The 22,876-nt window shown below is 40.1% G+C and overlaps 1 protein-coding gene across 1 annotated transcript in view; it reads right to left on the bottom strand.

Moving 5' to 3' along the window:
• Positions 1–4,278: 4,278 nt before the first annotated feature.
• LOC140841312 (uncharacterized) overlaps positions 4,279–22,876 on the bottom strand; it is a 63,947-nt gene continuing 45,349 nt past the window's right edge. Inside the window, exons 7-9 of the mRNA XM_073208617.1 lie at positions 14,858–15,163; positions 14,422–14,467; positions 4,279–4,791 (exon numbers count right to left, since the gene is read on the bottom strand). Of these exons, the coding sequence (XP_073064718.1) occupies positions 4,490–4,791; positions 14,422–14,467; positions 14,858–15,163 (654 nt within the window). The 3' untranslated portion in view covers positions 4,279–4,489. The remainder of the gene's footprint in view (positions 4,792–14,421; positions 14,468–14,857; positions 15,164–22,876) is intronic.

Below are 22,876 nucleotides of genomic sequence, written 5' to 3'. Positions count from 1 at the left end.
TTATTCTTGACAGTCACTTTGTTGAGCTCTCTGTAGTCGATACACAGCCGCAAAGACCCATCTTTCTTCTTGACAAACAGAACCGGAGCTCCCCAAGGCGAAGAACTCGGACGAATAAAACCCTTGTCCAAAAGATCCTGCAACTGCGTCTTCAACTCCTTCATCTCATTAGGGGTCATCCTATACGGAGCCTTAGAAATAGGAACCGTACCTGGAGCTAGATCAATCACAAACTCAATATCCCTGTCCGGCGACAAACCCGGCACATCATCCTCAAACACATCAGCAAACTCCCTCACCACATCGATATCATCAATATTCAACTTAATCATTCTATCCACATCCACAATAGAAGCCAGAAATACATCACAACCTCTACACATCAACTTCTCAGCCTCAAGACAAGAAATAAAAGGAAGGACCAGCGAAGTACCTGCACTGGCGAGAACTCCTCCCTTAATGCTATCATCTGCAAAGGTCATCGTCTTAGCAACGTAATCAATAACAGCACGATAGGTCGACAGCCAATCCATGCCAAGAATAACATCAAAGGCAACCATTGGGATAACAATCAAATCAGCAAAAACAACTCGCTCCTCAATACAAACATGGCATGCAAACACAATAGAAGTCGGGCACAACACGTCCCCTGAAGGCAAAACAACATTGAACTGGAGGGGAAGAACAGAAGGAACTATACCCAACGATCTCAAAAACAATTCAGACATAAAAGAATGAGTAGCACCTGTATCAATCAAAGTCGTAGCTACTCTGCCTGAAATTAAAATAGTGCTAGAGATCACAGAAGAATCATGATTTATACCTTCCTTGGTCATCGTAAAGATGCGACCCTGCACCTTATCCTTGCTCGCTCCCCTAGGACAATCTTTAGCGATGTGGCCTGCCGTGCCATAACGATAACAAGAATGAGTGCCAAATCTGCACTCTCCTCGATGATGTCTGCTGCACTTAGGACACAACGGCTTCTCGGGATCAACTGGAACTGACGGTGGTCTAGGACTCGATTCCACCTTGCCCTTCCCTTTGAAACGATCCTTGCCTCTCTGATTCGAGCCCTGGCCTCTCTGAGCAATAGCTTGATGCCTCCACTGCCTCTCTCTGGCGATATCTTTCTCATCTTGTTCAGCCAACAACGCCTTCGACACAATCTCTTTAAAAGTCACAGCTTTGGACATGTTAATATCCCTCCTGATCTCTGCACGAAGGCCTCGAATGAAATGAGCGCCTTTGTCCTTGTCATTTGAAGCAATATACGGAGCAAATAGACAACCCTCCTCGAACTTGAGAATGTACTCATCAACGTTCATGCCTCCCTGTCGAAGCTCCAAGAACTCAGTCACCTTCCTAGCTCGGAGGACGTCTGGGAAGTACTTGTCATAGAACAGGTCTGTGAACTCTGACCACTTCAAAGCTGAAACATCGACACCAACCTTAGTGGCATTCCACCAGATACGTGCAGCCTTTACCAACAGGAATACTGCACAGCTGATCCTGTCTTTATCTTCATACTGGAGATGGTCGAAGATTGCTTCAAGCGCCTTGACCCACTCAACAGCCACTAACGGATCAGTGCTACCTGCGAATTCCGGTGGATCCTATCTCTTAAAAGCAGAAAAGACGGCATCGGTGCCAACTGCCTGAGCTACTTGGCCTCTCACTTGGCCTCTACCCTGTCATGTTCCTTGCAATCGAAGCATCTGCTGAATCTGCTCGCTATGGACTTTGGCTTGCTCCTTAAGCAACTTGCCGAACTCGTCGACAACTCTCGAGGAAGAACTATACTCACCCTCTACAGCTTTCCTCTTAGGTGGCATACTCTACAATGTGCTCACAAAAGTAAATCAATAGATAACAATGGATAGATGCAAAGAAAACATACCCGGACAGTTGAAACTAGACGAAGTCATATGCATTGGTCCGAAGAACGGTGCTCTGATACCACTAAATGTGACACCTTGACCCGTTACAATTAAAATACAGTGGAATTTAAAATTTTCTTTCAAATATATGGAAGGAGTTTCAAAATACATTTCCAAATATCAACAAAAGTATCAACATGATCAACTAAATGATACATCAAAATACAAAACATCATTTTAATGATCATGTCCAAAATATTGCTTGCAAAACAAACTTCTTCCTTCCAATCTTCGTATGCATATGACTCCAATCCACAGTCAACGTCCTGGCCCGTCACTCTTATCTGCATCACATGAAATAACTGAAATGAGTATAAAACTCAGCAAGTGGAACTCTTACATAGCAATGAACATTGCATACTCTGTAAAACGTGGCTTTAAAATATTGAATACCATCAATCTATGAATCATAAATAACATAGCAATAACAATAACAATGAGTGGTATTTCTCTTTTCTCTGGTATGGATTGATATCAATAGTAACTCTGTCTGTGTTGCTCGTATCCCATCGATATAAATCGACAACTCTGAGGGATATAAGCCTATGGTCGTTGATCAACTAATTGCATGCAATCTCTGACTATGTATCTATCAATCCATAAAATATTTGAATTATCTCTCTTTGACATTTATCAAACACTTTGGAAACTATACTCTTTGTATTCCCTTTTCAATACAATTGAGACATACAATGCCTCCAATAGATATACAAGTGAATCAATACATAATTATGAAGCCAATGAAGGGAATAATACATTAAAACCTTTGAAATACAATACATATACATCATGTGAGCACAAGGGATTAAATTCCACTTACAAACCACAAGAACACCTCAATCTAAGCTCTTGATACACCACCTACAACAATAATCCATTAATAACACCATTATCAACTCAATAATCAAGAACCCATGTCCATTAATCCATAACACCAACATAAACATCAAACCCAAATCAACTCTTCTCCAAAACCATGAAATAACAACACCAAAAGCTTACCTTAGCTTCCTAGCACCAAGAAGAACTTCGATCTCAACTCGAAAATCCAACTAGAAGCTTGAATCGAAGATAGGAAGCAAAGAAATGAGGGAAAACCCTTGTCTACCAAGACAAAATTCGAAATGGAGAAGAAAGAAAAGGGAAAAAGTGAAGTCAACTCATGCAAAAAGCACTTTAAATCTCGACCATACCTCTACTGTTCATCACCGCGGGTGCGCTACTCTTGTACCGCGGGTGCAGTAAGCTCACGGCACACCACCAATAATTCTGAAATCGATGACCGCGGGTGCGGTCCTGCAATGACCGCGGGTGCGGTCTACACCGCGGGTGCGGTACTAACATCACCGCGGGTGCGGTGAATCCACAGTAAAACCCACAAAATCCAACAATTACGACCGCGGGTGCGGTCCTTACACTGAGTGCGGGTGCGGTCTGGTCACGGCCAAGACAAAATCTAAGGCAACGAAAATCGAACCAAAACACTGAAACAACGCAACAACCAACAAGTAACAATATCAACCACACCTCAAGACAAAATAACCAACAATACTATGACCCATAATCACAACTCTTAACATCACAACTAGACTTAAACTTAATCAATAAATCTATAACATACGTAAACTTAAACCGTACCGTACTCCGGGCTCGGCTATTACATATTCAATGCTCCAGAAGAGATGATAATATATATATATATATATATATATATATATATATATATATATATATATATATATATATAGAACAATAACGTGTTTCAACTGTATAGCCAATGCCAAAGAACGATGGAGATCATCAAGGAACTGTGACCCAAAGTAATCCCTCCTTAAATCTTGCTCATTTATAATCTTTAATCCATTTTACCACACTCAGAATTAGCAGGGAGACCAAATAAATAAAATGAAATACTAACAATAGGCACAAAAACATCAAGAATCAGACGTAGTATTTGAAATTAGGAAAACTATCACGCTTTTAATTCCAAATTATCATACAAAATTACAAATTATCAATGGTGACGATCAGACTACCTTCGAACATTTCACCTAAGTAGAAATGGACCAGAACCAGTGACATGAGGAATTCGGTTTTCCTAATTCGAATAACACCCAAGCTTGACTTGATTGGCGAGGGCTCGCCCAAACAATCTTTGTTTCATTTTGTTACATGTTGAATCTAAACTTTTACATCGGAAATTACTTCAAAATTGGATAAGTTTCACTACTAAAACATACCACGTGTGATGCAGAATTTCAAGGGACCAAAACAACGACTTCTGCTTTACAAGTTAGAAGATTTGGTTCACACACCATACCCACTACAACTTTGCAGCTAAAAAATTGCAATATTACAATGTACACATTAATAAACGAAAAAAGAAAAAGAACAGCATTCCCTTAAAAGTTGCTACAAAATACAGTTACTCGGGCAACGAAAATCAACTGCAAAACAAATCTAATATATTGTTTGTGTGGATCACACACAAATGATACTTCAAGATTTCCTTACCCAATATAGTACCTGGCAGCGGCTGTGAATAATCATTAATTTTTCCTTGTTTTCTTCCTTCTCCGTCTATCATCGCTATCAGTCTCACTTTCGCTCTCACTCGATTCAGATCTGGATTCTGTTTCAGTACCAGAACTTTCAGATTCATCATCTGATTCTGATACTGCTTTCTGTTGTTGCATGATGAGTCGTGGCATGTTCTTGAGATACTCTCTCAGGTTTTCTGTGATTCCACCGAGCCCAATGGAAGTGAAAAAGTTGATCGCGAATCTAGTGTTTTTGGGAGTATCCCGAGGAAAGATAGATTCAAAAGAATCTTGCATTGTGGGTGTGGGATCTCGGTTTTCTACACGCCCAAACGCAACGGAAGTTTTAAAAATTTATTTATTTTGACAATCAAAATATGTTTGGGCGCTCGTATGGTTTTATCATAAACATACATAGGGAGTTTAGAAAATACCTTTGGTGAATAATTTCACTTGGCACCAACTACTCCGGTATTAGCGGACGTAGCTCTTGTTGTAAATCCCTACGAACATTCTTCGATCTCCTAATCCGGTCCACGACTGGAATATTTGTTCCTCTTCTTCTAATTAGGTCCACGACTGAATTGTATATTCCTCTTCCAAATTGCACTAGTAAATATGGAAGAGATTTTGCGTAGGAGAAGAAAAATTGAGAGACGGCTCACAAATCCTTTTCCATAATAAAGCAGCCGAATTTTTCCCCTTTTTGAGAAGGTGTTCTCGTGAGATATAATTGTAGTGGGGCTAGGGTTTGACTTTCAAGTATTATTTATAATTAACTTAAACCCTAATTACATAATTAACATTAATGGGCTTGATTTAATTAATTGGGCTAGTTCAACTAGTTTAATTAATTTAATCAAAGTCCATTAAAACTTTAATTATTTATTATGTTGGACTTGTACTCCTACAAGCCCATTAAACATAATACCCACCATATTTAATTTATTAATTAATCAACTCAACTTTTGAGCTTAATAAATTAAATACATTATAAATTCAACATTTGAATTTATTATTTAAATTATAAATTCAACTTTTTGAATTTTTATCACCTCCAAAATTTAATATTGAATAAACCCAACATTTGAGTTTAATAAATTAAATTATCACATTTTATAAATTCAACTACTTGAATTTATTCTCTCAAAATTTATTTATCATAAATTCAACTCCTTGAATTTACTATATAATATAAATTCAACTTCTTGAATTTATTCTCTCAACGGGAACAAACAATCCAGTACTTGTGTGACCCTCAATGGTTCAGGGATACAGCTAGCTGTGGGTTCACAACTCCTTGTGATTCAGAATAACATTTATTCTTATTCGGGCTTACCCTAGTTAGCCCCATTCTATTCATCAACTGTAGTGACCCGTTCCAGAATCACCTACTAATTGAAAACTAAGCATGCAATTAACTTAATAATTACTAATCAGAGATAATAGCGGAAAAGTCAAAAAATAATGGTTATACAACCCAATCGAAGTCTAGAACAATTCAAAATAAGGTAAAGAATATCTGGTACAACCATATCGAATCAAATGATACCGAAACTAAACCAACCGGCTACTCAACGTCCTCCTCCTGCTCCTCCGGAACCATCCAACCTGAGACCTGCCCCGAGGGAATGGGGTGTCCAAGATAAACAAAACCGAGGACGTGAGCGATAAGAACGCCCAGTACAAAAGTATGAGTATACAGACCTATATGAAATGCACATGCTATGATCATGATACCGGGGTAGTCAAGAAACAGGAATCACAAAAGGATCTCAACAATGCTCAGTCTAGAGGCGCCAAGTGGATAGTGCCGCGCGGTCCAACCTCTGGGTCACTGCATCCACTACAAGACAGACGTGGACCTAAAATGTCCCGGACCACCGAAGCCCTCCCGACCCGTCGGCCACTGTGTACTCTCGGTGTCCATGCGTCCACAAGACAGGGCTGAGCGGCCCCAAGATATAGCTTATCTCGAAAGAGATACAGCTCAACAGCAAAGGCTATCTCGAAGGAGATACGGCTCAACATGAAATGCAACGTGCAGTAATAAACGTGACATAATAGCATGCATCATATGACATATATCAATGCACCACATAATCATGCAACACATATATGAATGTATACTCAACCAGGATATCTCGGATAGTACTTTCGTACCTCTATCACAGCAATCCTAATCCACTGGAACAACCAGACAACAGGTCTAATCCAAGCCTATTCATCAAGTGAAAACCATCACTAAACTTATCTACCAGACTTAACTAGATAATCCTGAGATAAATACTGATAAAATTCCAAACCTTCGTCCGTCGCTAGCCCGCTGATGCCGCTAGCTCCCAACTAGAGCACAGCTCTGCTACAAGACCAGCAGCTCCCCGCTAGTGCCCAAATCTCGGAACAAGACTAGAACCTGTCAGAAACGACTGAAATGCTATGGAACTCTCTGAATTGGCGAGTCAAAATGAGGAAATCCGACCACTATTTATAGGCCATGTTCGGATCCTCCGAACACCACTTCGGAACGTCCGAACGCTACGTGTCCACTGGCTCTTGACAGCTCATGATCGGATCCTCCGATCATACACTTCGGACCGTCCGAACATGCACGTGTCCAGCTGCTCTTGACACCTCATGATCGGATCCACCGAACCTACACTTCGGAACGTCCGAACTCCCACGTGTCGATCAACTCTTGACACCTAATGATCGGATCCTCCGATCTCACTTCGGACCTTCCGAACTCTTCGGTGCTTCCGAACCATCTTCGGACCTTCCGATCATGATTAATCACCATTAATCCGTTAATTACCCAATTCGGCATTCGGGCTACTACATTCTCCCCCCCTTAAAAGATTTCGTCCTCGAAATCAGGCTTAGAGAATGAACAAAACGAAATAACAACATCGCTATTATATCTCAATTGTTGTTGAATACAACTGATATCTCGATTACAATTGAAAAACACAAACATATACAAAGCAAAACTCAAAAGAGCTCTGGATGTTCTGAACGCATACGACTCTCTAACTCCCAAGTGGCTTCTTCAGTGCCTCTGCGCTGCCACTGTACTAAGACAAGAGGAATGATCTTATTCCGCAACACCTTGTCTTTGCGATCGAGAATCTGAACTGGTCGCTCCACGTAAGACAAATCTGATTCAAGTTGAACTTCAGAGGGATGCAAGATGTGAGACTCATCTGCTACGTATCGTCTCAACAAAGATACGTGGAACACATCATGAATACCGGACAAATACGGAGGTAATGCTAACCTGTAAGCTAAATCTCCCACACATTCTAGAATCTCAAAAGGACCAATGAATCTCGGAGATAGCTTACCCTTGAGACCAAATCTCAAAATCCTGCGAAAAGGCGAAACTCGGAGAAACACTTTCTCACCTGGCTGAAAATAAAGAGGTCGCCGCTTGGTGTTCGCATAACTAGCCTGTCGATCCTGGGCAATCTTAATCCTCTTCTTGATTACTGCAACTTTATCAATAGCCTGCTGGACTAACTCCGGTCCCTCAACATGTCGTTCACCAACTTCGTCCCAGAATAAAGGAGTACGACAACGTCGCCCATACAACGCCTCAAATGGTGCCATACCAATACTACGATGGTAGCTGTTGTTGTACGCGAACTCAATCAAAGGCAAATGATCCTGCCAAGCGAGTCCGAAATCCATAACACAGGCTCGCAACATATCCTCAAGCGTACGGATAGTCCTCTCTGACTGACCGTCAGTCTCCGGATGATAAGCAGTACTCAGACTCAGTGTAGTACCCAAAACTGACTGGAAACTACCCCAAAACCGTGAGGTAAAACGAGGATCTCTGTCACTGACAATACTGACAGGCACTCCATGCAAACGTACAATCTCCTGAATGTACAATCGAGCCATACGATCGAAAGTGAAATCCCGGTTATAAGACAGAAAATGAGCAGACTTGGTGAGTCGATCCACCACTACCCAAATAGCGTCACTATTCCTCGACGATAATGGCAAGTGAGTAATGAAATCCATCGCGATATGCTCCCACTTCCATTCAGGAATAGGTAGATTCAACAATAATCCTCCAGGTCGACGGTGCTCTGCCTTAACCTGTTGACAAACAAGACACTTGGAAACAAACTGATAAACACTGCGCTTCATCCCTTTCCACCAAAATCGTGTCCTCAAGTCTTTATACATCTTATTACTTCCTGGATGAATACTCAACTTACTTCGATGAGCATGAGATAAGATCTCCTCCCTCAAATTATCATCTTCTGGTACTACAACTCGATTAGACAAACACAGAAGACCATTAGACTGATAATGGAAACTGCTATCTCCACCCGCTAACCGAGCTAATCTCTGAGTCTTGAGATCAGACATCTGAGCATCTCGAATCCGAGCGAACAAGGCTGGCTCAGATAAAATGGTAGCAACACGAATGCTCTCCATACCTTTCCGATGTTTGAAATTAAATCCCAACGAACAACAATCCTGAATAGTACTAATCATAGCACTGGTCTGAAGTGCAGAAACTCTCACTTTGCGACTAAGAGCATCAGCTGTGAGATTTGCAGATCCTGGATGGTACTTGATCTCGCAGTCATAATCTTTCAGCAAATCCATCCAACGACGTTGCCTCATGTTCAACTCAGCCTGAGTGAACAGATATTTCAGACTCTTATGATCAGTAAAGATTTCAAACTTAACCCCGTACAAGTAATGACGCCAAATCTTCAGCGCGAACACAATAGCTGCCAACTCTAGATCATGAGTAGGATACTTCTCCTCGTGAGATTTCAGCTGTCTGGAAGCATAAGCAATCACATGACCGTTTTGCGTCAACACACACCCTAAGCCTTGAGAAGAGGCATCGGTGTAAACACTGAAACCATCAGATCCTGACGGTAACGCCAAAACAGGTGCAGAAGTCAGAAGTCGACGAAGCTCTCTGAAACTATCTTCGCACTCAGATGACCACTCAAATGGAACATCCTTCCGAGTAAGTTGCGTCAAAGGTCTAGCTACCTGGGAGAAATTCACGATGAAGCGACGATAATACCCTGCTAGACCTAGAAAACTACGGATCTCAGCCACCGTCGTAGGTCGTGACCAATTTAGCACTGCCTCAATCTTGCTGGGATCCACAGAAATTCCTTCCTTGGAAATCACATGACCAAGGAATACTACACGATCAATCCAGAACTCGCACTTACTCAGCTTAGCATACAATTGCTTCTCGCGAAGAATCTGCAACACAATCCTCAAGTGCTGGACATGCTCTTCCACACTATGAGAATAGATCAAGATATCGTCAATGAAAACCACCACAAACTGATCCAGAAAATCTCGGAAGACTCGGTTCATCAGATTCATGAACACCGCTGGCGCATTCGTCAATCCGAATGGCATAACTAGAAACTCGTAATGCCCATAACGAGTACGAAATGCAGTCTTGGAAATATCATCATCTCTGACTCTCATCTGATGATAACCTGATCGCAAGTCGATCTTGGAGTAAACAGAAGTACCCTGAAGCTGATCGAACAAGTCATCAATACGGGGTAATGGGTACTTGTTTTTGATCGTCACCCGATTCAGCTGGCGATAATCAATGCACAACCGCATCGATCCATCCTTCTTCTTGACAAACAAGACTGGAGCTCCCCAAGGCGAAACACTCGGGCGAATATAACCTTTATCAAGAAGATCCTGCAATTGCTGCTTCAGCTCTCTCATCTCTGACGGAGCCAGACGATAGGGGGCACGAGAAATCGGTGCAGTCCCTGGCATTAATTCAATGCCAAACTCCACCTCTCTAACCGGAGGAAAACCAGGAATCTCTTCTGGAAATACATCAGGAAATTCACAAACCACTGGAATATCCTCTATACCAACACTACCTGTGGACGTATCAATTGTATAGATGAGGTAGCCTTCCCCGCCCGCCTCTAAAGCACGACAGGCTTTCAGAGCAGATACTACTGGCATCGGAGGTCGCGCTCCCTCACCATAGAAAAACCAACTAGAGCTCTCAGTCGTACGAAACTGAACAAGCTTCTGGTAACAATCCACAGTAGCTCGGTAGGTAGTCAAAATGTCTATACCCAAAATACAATCAAAATCTTCCATCTCCAGAATCATAAGATTCGCAGTCAACTCGTTACCCTCAAAATCTAAAGGACAACCCATCACTAGACGCTTGGCTAAAACCGAATGACCCATCGGGGTAGAAACAGAAAGAATGACATCTAGAGAAACATGCGGTAACTTATGACGTTTAACGAATCGTGCAGAAATGAATGAATGAGATGCTCCGGTATCTATAAGAACAAAAGCAGGAATACCGCATAAACAAAAAGTACCTGCTATGACTCTCTCGGTCTCGTCTGCAGCCTGATCCTGGTTCAACGCAAAAACTTGACCTTGGGCACGAGGTCGAAGATTCGAACTACCCACTGCCTGACCCTGCCTCCTCTGCTGAACAGTCGCCTGAGATCCAGAACCAGATCCTGCTCCACCTCGCGACTGAGGACAATTCTTCTTAATATGCCCCATCTCTCCGCACTGATAACAAGCTCCTGCGGCTACTCGGCATTGCTCCGATGGATGGTTCTTCCCACAATGCGCACAAGACTCCTTCTTCTTACCAAAGCGGAAAACACCGCTAGATCGAGATCTAGATCCAGAAGAAGACGAACCAGATTTCTTGAACGACTGAGATCGAGGCCTCAAAGTACTCGGAGGTCTAGAAGAAAGAATAGCCCTACCACGCTGGAGACTGATCTCTGCTTGACGACACCGGTTCACCAACCCATCGTACGAAGTAGGATTATCACAGACAGTGACTCGATCAAAGATCTCCTGATTAAGGCCCTGGAGGAAATGATCATACTTGGCCTCAGAACTGCCACTGATATGAGGAGCGAAGGGTAATAACTCAAAGAATTTCTGCTGATACTCATCAACAGACATACTCCCCTGCTTCAGGTTCAAGAGCTCAATCGTCTTGGCCTGGCGAAGGGCTGGAGGAAAGTACAGCTGCATGAACGCTGCACGGAAATCGGCCCAAGTCGCTCTACCCTGAGACTGAACTATCGGCGCAGAAGTCGATCGCCACCACCTGCGAGCACGGCCCTCAAGAAGAAAACTAAGGGTCTCCATCTTCTGCTCATCGGTGCACTGGAATGCGCGGAAACAACTCTCCATGCGCTCTAACCAATCCTCCGCATCATCGGGAGTCTCACCGCCAACTAAAGGCTTAGGCCCCATCTGCATGAAACGATGCATATCGAAACGCCTAGGACCATCCCGACGATGACGATGCTCATGGTGACGCCTAAGATCATCCTGGTCACCCCATCGACCTACACTCCCCTGACTACTCCCGTCATCAAAATGGTCAGCCATCGCTACAAGATAGAATAGGGAAAAATGGTCAACGGAAATCCCAAAACAAAATCTATATCCCAAAATCATACGCATGCTCTGATACCATAAATGTAGTGACCCGTTCCAGAATCACCTACTAATTGAAAACTAAGCATGCAATTAACTTAATAATTACTAATCAGAGATAATAGCGGAAAAGTCAAAAAATAATGGTTATACAACCCAATCGAAGTCTAGAACAATTCAAAATAAGGTAAAGAATATCTGGTACAACCATATCGAATCAAATGATACCGAAACTAAACCAACCGGCTACTCAACGTCCTCCTCCTGCTCCTCCGGAACCATCCAACCTGAGACCTGCCCCGAGGGAATGGGGTGTCCAAGATAAACAAAACCGAGGACGTGAGCGATAAGAACGCCCAGTACAAAAGTATGAGTATACAGACCTATATGAAATGCACATGCTATGATCATGATACCGGGGTAGTCAAGAAACAGGAATCACAAAAGGATCTCAACAATGCTCAGTCTAGAGGCGCCAAGTGGATAGTGCCGCGCGGTCCAACCTCTGGGTCACTGCATCCACTACAAGACAGACGTGGACCTAAAATGTCCCGGACCACCGAAGCCCTCCCGACCCGTCGGCCACTGTGTACTCTCGGTGTCCATGCGTCCACAAGACAGGGCTGAGCGGCCCCAAGATATAGCTTATCTCGAAAGAGATACAGCTCAACAGCAAAGGCTATCTCGAAGGAGATACGGCTCAACATGAAATGCAACGTGCAGTAATAAACGTGACATAATAGCATGCATCATATGACATATATCAATGCACCACATAATCATGCAACACATATATGAATGTATACTCAACCAGGATATCTCGGATAGTACTTTCGTACCTCTATCACAGCAATCCTAATCCACTGGAACAACCAGACAACAGGTCTAATCCAAGCCTATTCATCAAGTGAAAACCATCACTAAACTTATCTACCAGACTTAACTAGATAATCCTGAGATAAATACTGATAAAATTCCAAACCTTCGTCCGTCGCTAGCCCGCTGATGCCGCTAGCTCCCAACTAGAGCACAGCTCTGCTACAAGACCAGCAGCTCCCCGCTAGTGCCCAAATCTCGGAACAAGACTAGAACCTGTCAGAAACGACTGAAATGCTATGGAACTCTCTGAATTGGCGAGTCAAAATGAGGAAATCCGACCACTATTTATAGGCCATGTTCGGATCCTCCGAACACCACTTCGGAACGTCCGAACGCTACGTGTCCACTGGCTCTTGACAGCTCATGATCGGATCCTCCGATCATACACTTCGGACCGTCCGAACATGCACGTGTCCAGCTGCTCTTGACACCTCATGATCGGATCCACCGAACCTACACTTCGGAACGTCCGAACTCCCACGTGTCGATCAACTCTTGACACCTAATGATCGGATCCTCCGATCTCACTTCGGACCTTCCGAACTCTTCGGTGCTTCCGAACCATCTTCGGACCTTCCGATCATGATTAATCACCATTAATCCGTTAATTACCCAATTCGGCATTCGGGCTACTACATCAACACCTTGATCAAGAATGTCAGAACTCATTTCTGATTGCACCCATCGGATCATGGTAGGAGCGTCTAGTAGGATCGCCCCATGATCCCCTAGGTATCACTGATAGTGCCTGCAAGAACCAGTCGATTATGATTAACGTACAGTACGGTCCCTTCATCTCATATATCCCGATCGAATCTGCAACCATTGGTTCATCAAGGGTTGCATATTAATTCGATAACTATGTGATAACTATAATAGTGGCATCGCGTGTACTATTGGAGAACTCTTTCTCTAACGTACATCTCATACTCTGGCCAGAGATTCCATGTACTATTAATTCATCAGATCACACAGGATATCCATACCCGTAGGTGAGCGATGAATCCCCGACTACAATGCACTGGCTCCTATATGTGTCGCAACTGTACCCAACCTCGCCACCTGATGACTCTCCTGGAGCCGGTAAACGAGTCAAAGCACAGCCCTAGCATATAGAGCCTCAGTGTTGTCCCGGATCTTAAGGACTAATGGTGTACAATCATAACCACGGACTTATCCTCTCGATGAGTGATAACCACTTGGAAAGTCCGAGGGAGGGTTGTTCGGTATAATCATCATATGACTACCCATCTGTATGTTTGGACATCTCTATGCCCTTACCAAGAAACGCAGTACACAACATCACAGATGCTAGTCTCGAGCTCAAGCGACCTTTATCCATGTTTTAGGCGGCTGAATCGACTAGGAACGAATTTAGAATATGTAGTGTTTACAAATGAGTTTCAACATCGAATTACGATTCATTTGTATTAAAGCATAATCAAGGACTTTATCTATGCTGCTTGCATGGGTATACAGATAAAGTATTACGAAACCATTAAAAGTTAAATTATATTAAAATAAAGATTGTTTATTACAATGAGTCAATAAAATCTCTAGCCAACCGTTGGCTTGCAGGGCATCTACTCTAACAGTGGGTACACTGAGACGCTCGTTAAGCAAGCGGATGCCAAGGTGCTCAGATAATTCCTGCAGTGAGAAGTCTTAATAAGTAAAATTTTGCATCATTTAGTCAAAAGTTCAAAATAAGATGCACACACAGGCAAATAAATATGTAATCCGCCAAGCAGGTTGTTCAAGTTCTTCACTTTTGTATCTTGCTCTCTATATAAACCATCTGAATGCCTGATTACGAAAACTTGTACTTTTGAGTTTTCAATTAAGATATAAAAAAAAACTGCAAAATCTACCTTTGTTGGTCTAAAATCTTTCAATAATGACAAGAATAATGTGTCCAGAGTATCCTTATAAAGAAGCAAACACTAGGAATATACAACATTCAACAGATAATAAATCAAACAGAAAGAAAAACAAAAAAATAGGGGGATAGCAGTAAGGGAAAGATTAATGTAATCGCACCTGGAAGAGAATTTTAATGAAAATACGGGAAGAAGAAGAAGTGTCCTCTTCAGTCAACCGGATGTAGGACAGAACATGCCACGGAAGCGCATCTGTGCCTAGTAAATGGGCAAAAAACTTCGCCACATTCCGCAATTTATTGGTCTCTAGTCGGTGAATCATGGAATACTGTTGAACAAAACACTTTTCAAAATTTTCTTGATGGACCTTGTTTATCATACAAAATCGCTGCCCAAGAAGTCCGTAATAACGGAGGTATGTTCTTTCCTGACTGCAACACTCCAACAACATAATGCACAACTCCATCTGCGCAGAAAAAACCGACGACAAAATGATATCAACATGCAATACGTAACAATTTAATAAGCAGTGCATAACATCTAACATTTCAAGAGAGTAATCACTCACTTGTCATCCCCAGGTTTTCAGATATACCCTGGGATGTAAATAAATAAACCCAAAAAACATCACTTACCTAAGATCTAGTAAGCCACAACTGTGGGGACCCGGACGCTAATCATCTTCTTAATCATCGTTGGGATTTAAATATCAGTTCTGATAAACAGGGTCTAAAAATTTTTCTTTTTAAAATGTAAATGCGGAAGGTAATGGAATCTGAATAATATACATCTCAGTATAAAATACATTTCAGTATAAAAGTACAATACTGTACAATCTAAGTCTAAGGTACGGTTACTAAGTTCAAGGAATAAACCAAATCTACAGTAAGTCCGGAATCACCACGCTAACTCTTCTTCTCTCCTCATCCTCTTGACCCCGATCCAGTCCCACCTGTTGTCATGCACACATACAAAACAAGACAACAGCCGGATAACTCCGGTGAGAATAAATCCCAGTATAAAACATGGTAAACATGTATATACATAAAGTAAATCATGAAATATTCTATCATGAATAAAACTAAAAGCAATAAGTTTCATAATCTATGAAATCAAATCAAATAAGCATGCAACTCGAATCTGATAAACATGCAACTCCAATCAAATCATAAAAACATGCTATCATGACTGAAAGCAATAACAACGGGTTTCATAGTCTATGAAACCACATCCATAAACGCATGCAGTTCTAGTCAAATCTTGTCTAGACTCGACTCAACTATAACTCTAGGGTTCCCGGTGTGAATAAGACGTCAATGGCTGTCACCTACTGAAACGTCTGCTTATTCCTTTTCTTAAAAAGTACTAGAATTTTTTTTTTTTTTCAAACCTCGCATAGCATTTGGCTGAATCATAAAATATTTTGGAACCATTTCAAAAATAAAACAACCAACTATTTATCAACCCAAAAACATTATTTGAAAAATATAGCTCATACTTTAACCTCTAAAAAATCACTCATAAATAAATTCTCGTAAAAATATCTTTAACATCACTTAAAATCATAAATCATAACTAGTGCGGAAAACTAGCGTAGGTCCTCGTGTTATGTGCACCTTCAGTCCAGCAAAGTCAACCATCAAGACCTCCATAAACATTATTATCATAATCACCTGCATCAATCACACCCAGTGAGTCTAAAGACTCAACACATCATATCCTTGATAACAAGTAATACGTAATACAGTTAACATATAACAGTGAAAAATACTTGTACTTAAAATATTGTTTTCATGAAGATGCGTAAACTTTAAACAAAAACATTTTTCATAAACTTTTCATGATGCATAAAACTTTAAACAATAACATTTTCGTAAACTTAATCATATCATCCTCAGCATATTCATATTCATATTATCATCAACATATACGTATTCCTTTTTACTTTCGTTGAATTCAGATCGTTAGTTGTGACTTTCGTGTTCATCTACGTCTACGTCTACGTGTTGGGCGATGGATCCATCTACATGTAACCACAGTACTGGGCGGCGGGGACACCAGCGACACTCTCACCCGTCAACTGGGCCTTGGCCTTACGTATTAACATATCATCGTATACATCTACATATCCGTATCCAAGGAAACACGATCGTCGGGCTCCCACTGGGACCATAACCCTCACGAAATTTCCAACATATCATCGTATTAGTCACAATTATTTCACTTCCTTCAACGTTTCATATTCTCATCACTTTAAAAAAATTAAACATGCGTATAACGTTTTTCTTTTAAACCAAGCATGCAACATATCTTTTAAATGTCCATAATTAAACCATAAAATCCATAAACGCTTAAAAACAATAACATTTTAACATATAATTAACCATGAACATTTAAAATAACATTTTAACATTTTAAATCATAAACATTTGAAATAAATCTTTCGTCATAAAAATCCCTAAATATATAAAATTCCATCAACATTTAAAATAATCATATAAAACCCCATAAACATCCATAACCATTGAAAATAATCATATTAGCACATAAAACAGCAAATAGGACACTGCCATGACGTTTACTAATTTTTAGGTGTAAAATGACCGTTTTACCCCTGGAAGTAAAATTTCCCGTTTTTGACATTTTCCTAATTTCATTGACTCTAACATGTCTCAAATAATTATTTAAGCTTACATGAATTTTCTCATATTTTTATTTAGCTTAATCGATGACTTTTAATTTATTCTTTAAATGTGACGTATTAATGCGTTTTAATCCCGAATAAAACAAACCTTAATATAAAATTCCCAAATTAAAAACTTAGACTTATAATAATTATTTAAGCTTAAACCTAATTTTTCATAATTTTATGAAGCTTAAAACTAGGCTTTTCAATTAATTCGTTAATTAGCGTTTCATGCGGCGATTAAATCCCTATTAAATCCAAAACTTGTTATTTTGAGCCCAAATTTTTAACATAGCCTTTTTATTATTTATTCTACCCTTCCATGACATGAGCCACCCCCGTGGACCCACGGAATCAATTTTGGCTTAATTAATCTCGTTTTTGACCCTTCGACGAACACACCGAGCCATCTCCTAATTTACCCGAGCCACGCCCGAGCCACCTTGGACCAAAACCTATCCAACACACCTAGGGACCCTACTGTGCAAGCCCAGCCCCAAAACATGAACCTAACCCGCTCAAAAAGCTCCTGGAACTCGACCCATATTTCTGCACATGTGTGTGTGTAGTGTCCTTGAACAAAAGAGACTCCTATCTAGTCTAGGAGTCCTCCCAACTCTTAACCACCGACCACCCATGACCCTAACCTTCCCTGGACCACGCCCAAACCATACCCAGACCAGCCCATTGAAAGGGAAGGATTTAGGGAGACCGAAACACGCAACGGAAGCTACAAATTTTTCGAAAATCACATTTTCTTAGAAAGAAAATTTCGGCCCCTCATAATTTGTGTAGCAAAATACATTTCAACACCATAAATCTCATTCATAGGGTGTTTTAGAAGATATTACCTATCAACCTCTTGAGGTTGATGATGGCTCCAACTTTGTTGTCAAGCAACAAAGCTCTTGAATGGCATGAAGATCTACAAGCTCTCCAAGATCTTGCATCTTTCCTTCAAATTAGGCCCATCACCAACTAGCTAGACCCCTTCATATTTTGCACTAGAAAAATATGAAGATTTTTCAAAGAGAAGTGTATATTTTCTCCTCAACAATTGAAGAAGAAAAATGAGAGAAAACTTGGAGAGAACACCTTGAGAATTTCGGCCATGAGCATGATAGAAATGGGGGAGAGGAGACTTGTCTTGGATGTCCAAAAAGCAAAAAGCAAAAACACCTTTTTGCATGCCATGCTTTGATATCCCAAAAAGTAGTCTCCAACTCTTCACCTCCCATGCATGCACATTATATTATATGGTTTTTAATCAAATTAAAAACCTTGGACTAAATTTAATTATCTCAAACATATTTGAGACTAATTAAACATTACTTGAATTTACTCAAGTACCACTAGTTAAATAATAATTTTAATTGAGCTCTACAAGACTCAATATGATTTAATTAATTCAACACTTGAATTAATTTAATTATTTGGACTCTACTAGGTCCACTAGTGTTTAATTAATTCAACACTTGAATTAATTTAATTTAGTCCACAATAATGTTTATGAAAATCACAATTTTCAAATACATTATTCACTTGACCAAATTTTAATTTAGGAACAATTCCAAAAATTAAAATTTACATTTCTCTCATAGAAGTCATACTTCTATTTTTCTTTACACTTATAAACTTATTTATAAGTTGTTCAACACATTGAACTATTTTCTCCTTTATAGAAGTCATACTTCTAATTTTCCTTACGCTTATAAACTCCTTTATAAGCCGTTCAACACATTGAACTATTTTTACTTCTCAACGGGATCTAGAAAGCTAGTACTTGTGTGACCCTCAATGGTTCATTGATACAACTAGCCGTGGGTTCACATCTCTATGTGATTCGGACTAAACATGTCCTTATATGAGCATACCCCAATTGCTCCATTCTTATTTATCAACACCTTGATAATAAGAACGTCAGAACTCAAGTCTGATAGTACCCAACCAATCATGTTAAACGCCTAGCAGCATCGCTTACATGATTCCATAGGTATCAAATGATAGTGCTTGCAAGAACCATTCTATTATGGTTAGCGTACAGTACGGTCCCTTCAACTCATATATCCCGATCGATTCGACAACCATTGGTTTATCGAGAGTTGTCAATGAATCGATACTATGTGTCATGTCGTAGTTGCATCGATGGTGTAATCTATGAAACACCTTTCATAATTACAACCATACTCTGGCCAGAGATTTCGATCTACATACACATGATAACACATAGGATATCCATACCCGAAGGTAAGCGGTGAATCCCCGACTACAATGCATCGACTCCTATGTGTTTCGACAGAACACCCAACCTTGCCACCTGATGACCCCATAAGAGTCGGTAAACAAGTCAAAGTGTAATTCTAGCACATAGAGTCTCAATGTTGTCCCGGGTCATAAGGACTAATTCTGTACAACCATAAACCAGGACTTTTCCACTCGATAAGTGAGAACCACTTGGAAAGTCCTTTTATGGAGGGTTGTTCAGTGCACTCTACAAGGAGCACCTATCTGCATGTTCGGACATCACAATGTCCCCTACCAATGAAACATGGTACTCACATCGCAGATACTAGTCTCTAACTCGAGCGGCCTATATCCTTCTTAGTGGCAGCTGAATCGACTAGGAACCGTTTAGAATATACAGTATTACAAATATGAGTTTCATGATACTTATCATATGAGCATCTCATATTCTTTCTACTATTTGTATATTCAAGGGCTTTATCTATGCAACTAGCATGGGTAGGTATACAGATAAAGATTTGCCAAATAATAATTTCAAATATTATTAAAATAAAGATTGCTTATACATAGAGTTTCATTGTGAACACTCGGCCAACACTTGGCTCGACGGGCACCTACTCTAACACCCATGCCCTCGAGCCCACCTGCAGCGAGCCACTTAAACAATACAGCCGCTGCGCACAGCCCTTGCTTCCATGCGTCTACCTCACGTTTCTCGCACCAGCAGCCAGCCCAGCCGTCCCAGACCCTGGCCCGACCCTTGTGCACCCTCCTAGGACCCTAAGGAACTATCCTAGCCCAGCCCAGAGCCCCCGACCGAGCCAACATTCCATGCACAAGCTGCTGCAGCCTGCACCACTTCTTGATAACTCTCGTGGGTGGAGTCCTCGATTGCTAGGACTCCTCCCCAGCCTATTGTCTCGAGTCCTAGCATGGCTAGGACTCCCCCTTGACCCCTCACGGACCCTGGCCAAGCCTTGGTCCCAACCCTGAGCAAGCCAAGTCCCATAACCCATGAAATCGAGCCCTTGACACCCACACAAACCACTTTCTGTTCCAGCTTCACGTTTCTGTGTTTTGTGCAGCGTTTTGTTGCTTTTATGTGTGATTCTAGACCTTTAAAATTGTGGAAATACATGCCTATTCATATCATAATTCATGGCAGCCCCTTGAACATCATATAAACATGATTTTGGGTGAAAAATCAAGAGTTCAAACCATGGGGATGCATAGTTCCGAAAATATTCAAGTTGTGTGCCTTGTTTTCTTTCAAAACATGTTCAAATAAATATTATGGTGTGATGATGAGTAAAAGGAGAATATGGCGTGCCTTTGTGTTTTTAACGCACGAATATCCGTTGACGAAACGAAGAACAGCGACGAGAAACGACGGCTTGAAAAATCTATCAAACTTGATGCTTTTTCCTTCCACTTTTGATGTGTGTGCCGTGTGTATAGGTAAGAATTTCAGAAGTGGGGCGTGAGCTTTTTTGGAAGAATTGTAGGGTTAAAGGAGTTTATCACATAATATATACTACTTAATTACTAACAAGGCTTTTAGGCCTATTAAGCCATCAATTAAGCCCATTAGTCTTAATTAAGATATTAAAAATAATTTTTTTAAAATAAAATTTGTGAATTTACTAGCCGGGTTGTCAAAATGTTTATATTTTTGTTGAAAATCCAACACCGATAAAATTTACGTCTCGGCGTATAAAATCACCCCAAAACCCCATAATTTCAAAAATAAGGAAAAATCATCACCTTTATTTAAAATAATTAAAAACAATTATTTATTAAAAATATTTTCTATTTTTCAGTCCTCGGTCTCCGTTCCTCGATCGCAACTCGAATAACCCTTAAAAATACATTTTAATGCAATCATGTAGAAAAATAAATTTTAAACATGCAAATATGGACAACATAATTAAATAATGCAATTAAAACATTTAATTAAAATACAAAGGAATTTAATAATTAAATGCATGTGGTTTGCGTGGACCTTTAAATTTTCGGGGCGTTACAATCTTTCCCCCTTAAATTGAATTTCGTCATCGAAATTCGCTTATCCTAGAAATCCCAAAGTTTAGAGTTTGTTCTAGTATCCCAAAAGTCCACGCTTCCGCTGCGCTACTCTGATAAAACTTAAATTCTAGAAGGTCCTTACGTCTCCTTGATCCCAATTAATTTATTTTCTAAATCCTTATTTGCAAATTGTAACTTAAAAAGACCCAAATGACTTAGTACTATTACTATTATAACATCGAATTTCCACTTTTTTCTTACGATTCCCAATATTAAAGGCTGGATAACCAAACTTATAGTATATTATTTTCCTTAATTTATACCCAAAATGTTCGTCAACTTATGATATTTAAATCTTAACATCCCAAACACATTCGCAAACGCTTAGATTTTCAAGCCTAATATCGATTCATCCTTAAAAACCCTTGATTCCAATTCCTTATAATACTAAAACCATGATATCCCAAGATTCCAAATATTTTTAAAAGTCTAAATCCTCGAAATTCTTATTATTTAAACCATTTAATTATCGCTTATTGCTAAACTAGTCCCCAAATTCCTTAATATTTTCAAAATAAATTCTTAATTTCCTCAAAATTATCTTAATTGGTCCTTAATTTCGAAAATCCTACGATTAACCCATAAGTTCTTGGCATTCTTAATTTCCTTCTATTGGTTTCCCATAACATAATTTCAAAAATTTCAAACTTATTAACCCAAAATCAATTCTCATAATCAATCTTACCTTTCATCAAAACATAAAATCCCACTTTATACATTTTCTTACTCCCAAATCGTTGGAAATCCTTAAATCATTATTTCTTACGCCTAATTCCCAAAATTTAATTCGACTAGTAACCATGAATCATAAATATTTTCTTAGAAGTACGTGTCCCAAAAACATTCATAAAATTCACTATTAACTTATAGCCCAAAAATAGAACGTCGATACTAATACCCAAGAATCAACATCGTCCAATTCCACCACGAAGCCAACATGCTTTGAAAAAAATAATTTCTTATTTCATATCATATCACGTATAAAAATTATAATGCATATAAATCATATATTATCATGAAGCTACTAAACATGTTACGTAAACATATAATTCATGTACTTATGCAGGTAACATCATAAAATCATATAAAGCATGTAAAAACTTACAACTTCGAGGCTTGACGACTGATCTTTCCGGCGCTGATGGTGGCACAACCCTTTACAGA

The sequence above is a fragment of the Primulina eburnea genome, chromosome 9 (genome assembly GCF_022965805.1).
Source record: "Primulina eburnea isolate SZY01 chromosome 9, ASM2296580v1, whole genome shotgun sequence".
Classification (NCBI taxonomy): domain Eukaryota; kingdom Viridiplantae; phylum Streptophyta; class Magnoliopsida; order Lamiales; family Gesneriaceae; genus Primulina; species Primulina eburnea.
This window is presented reverse-complemented; position numbering and strand designations above follow the sequence as displayed.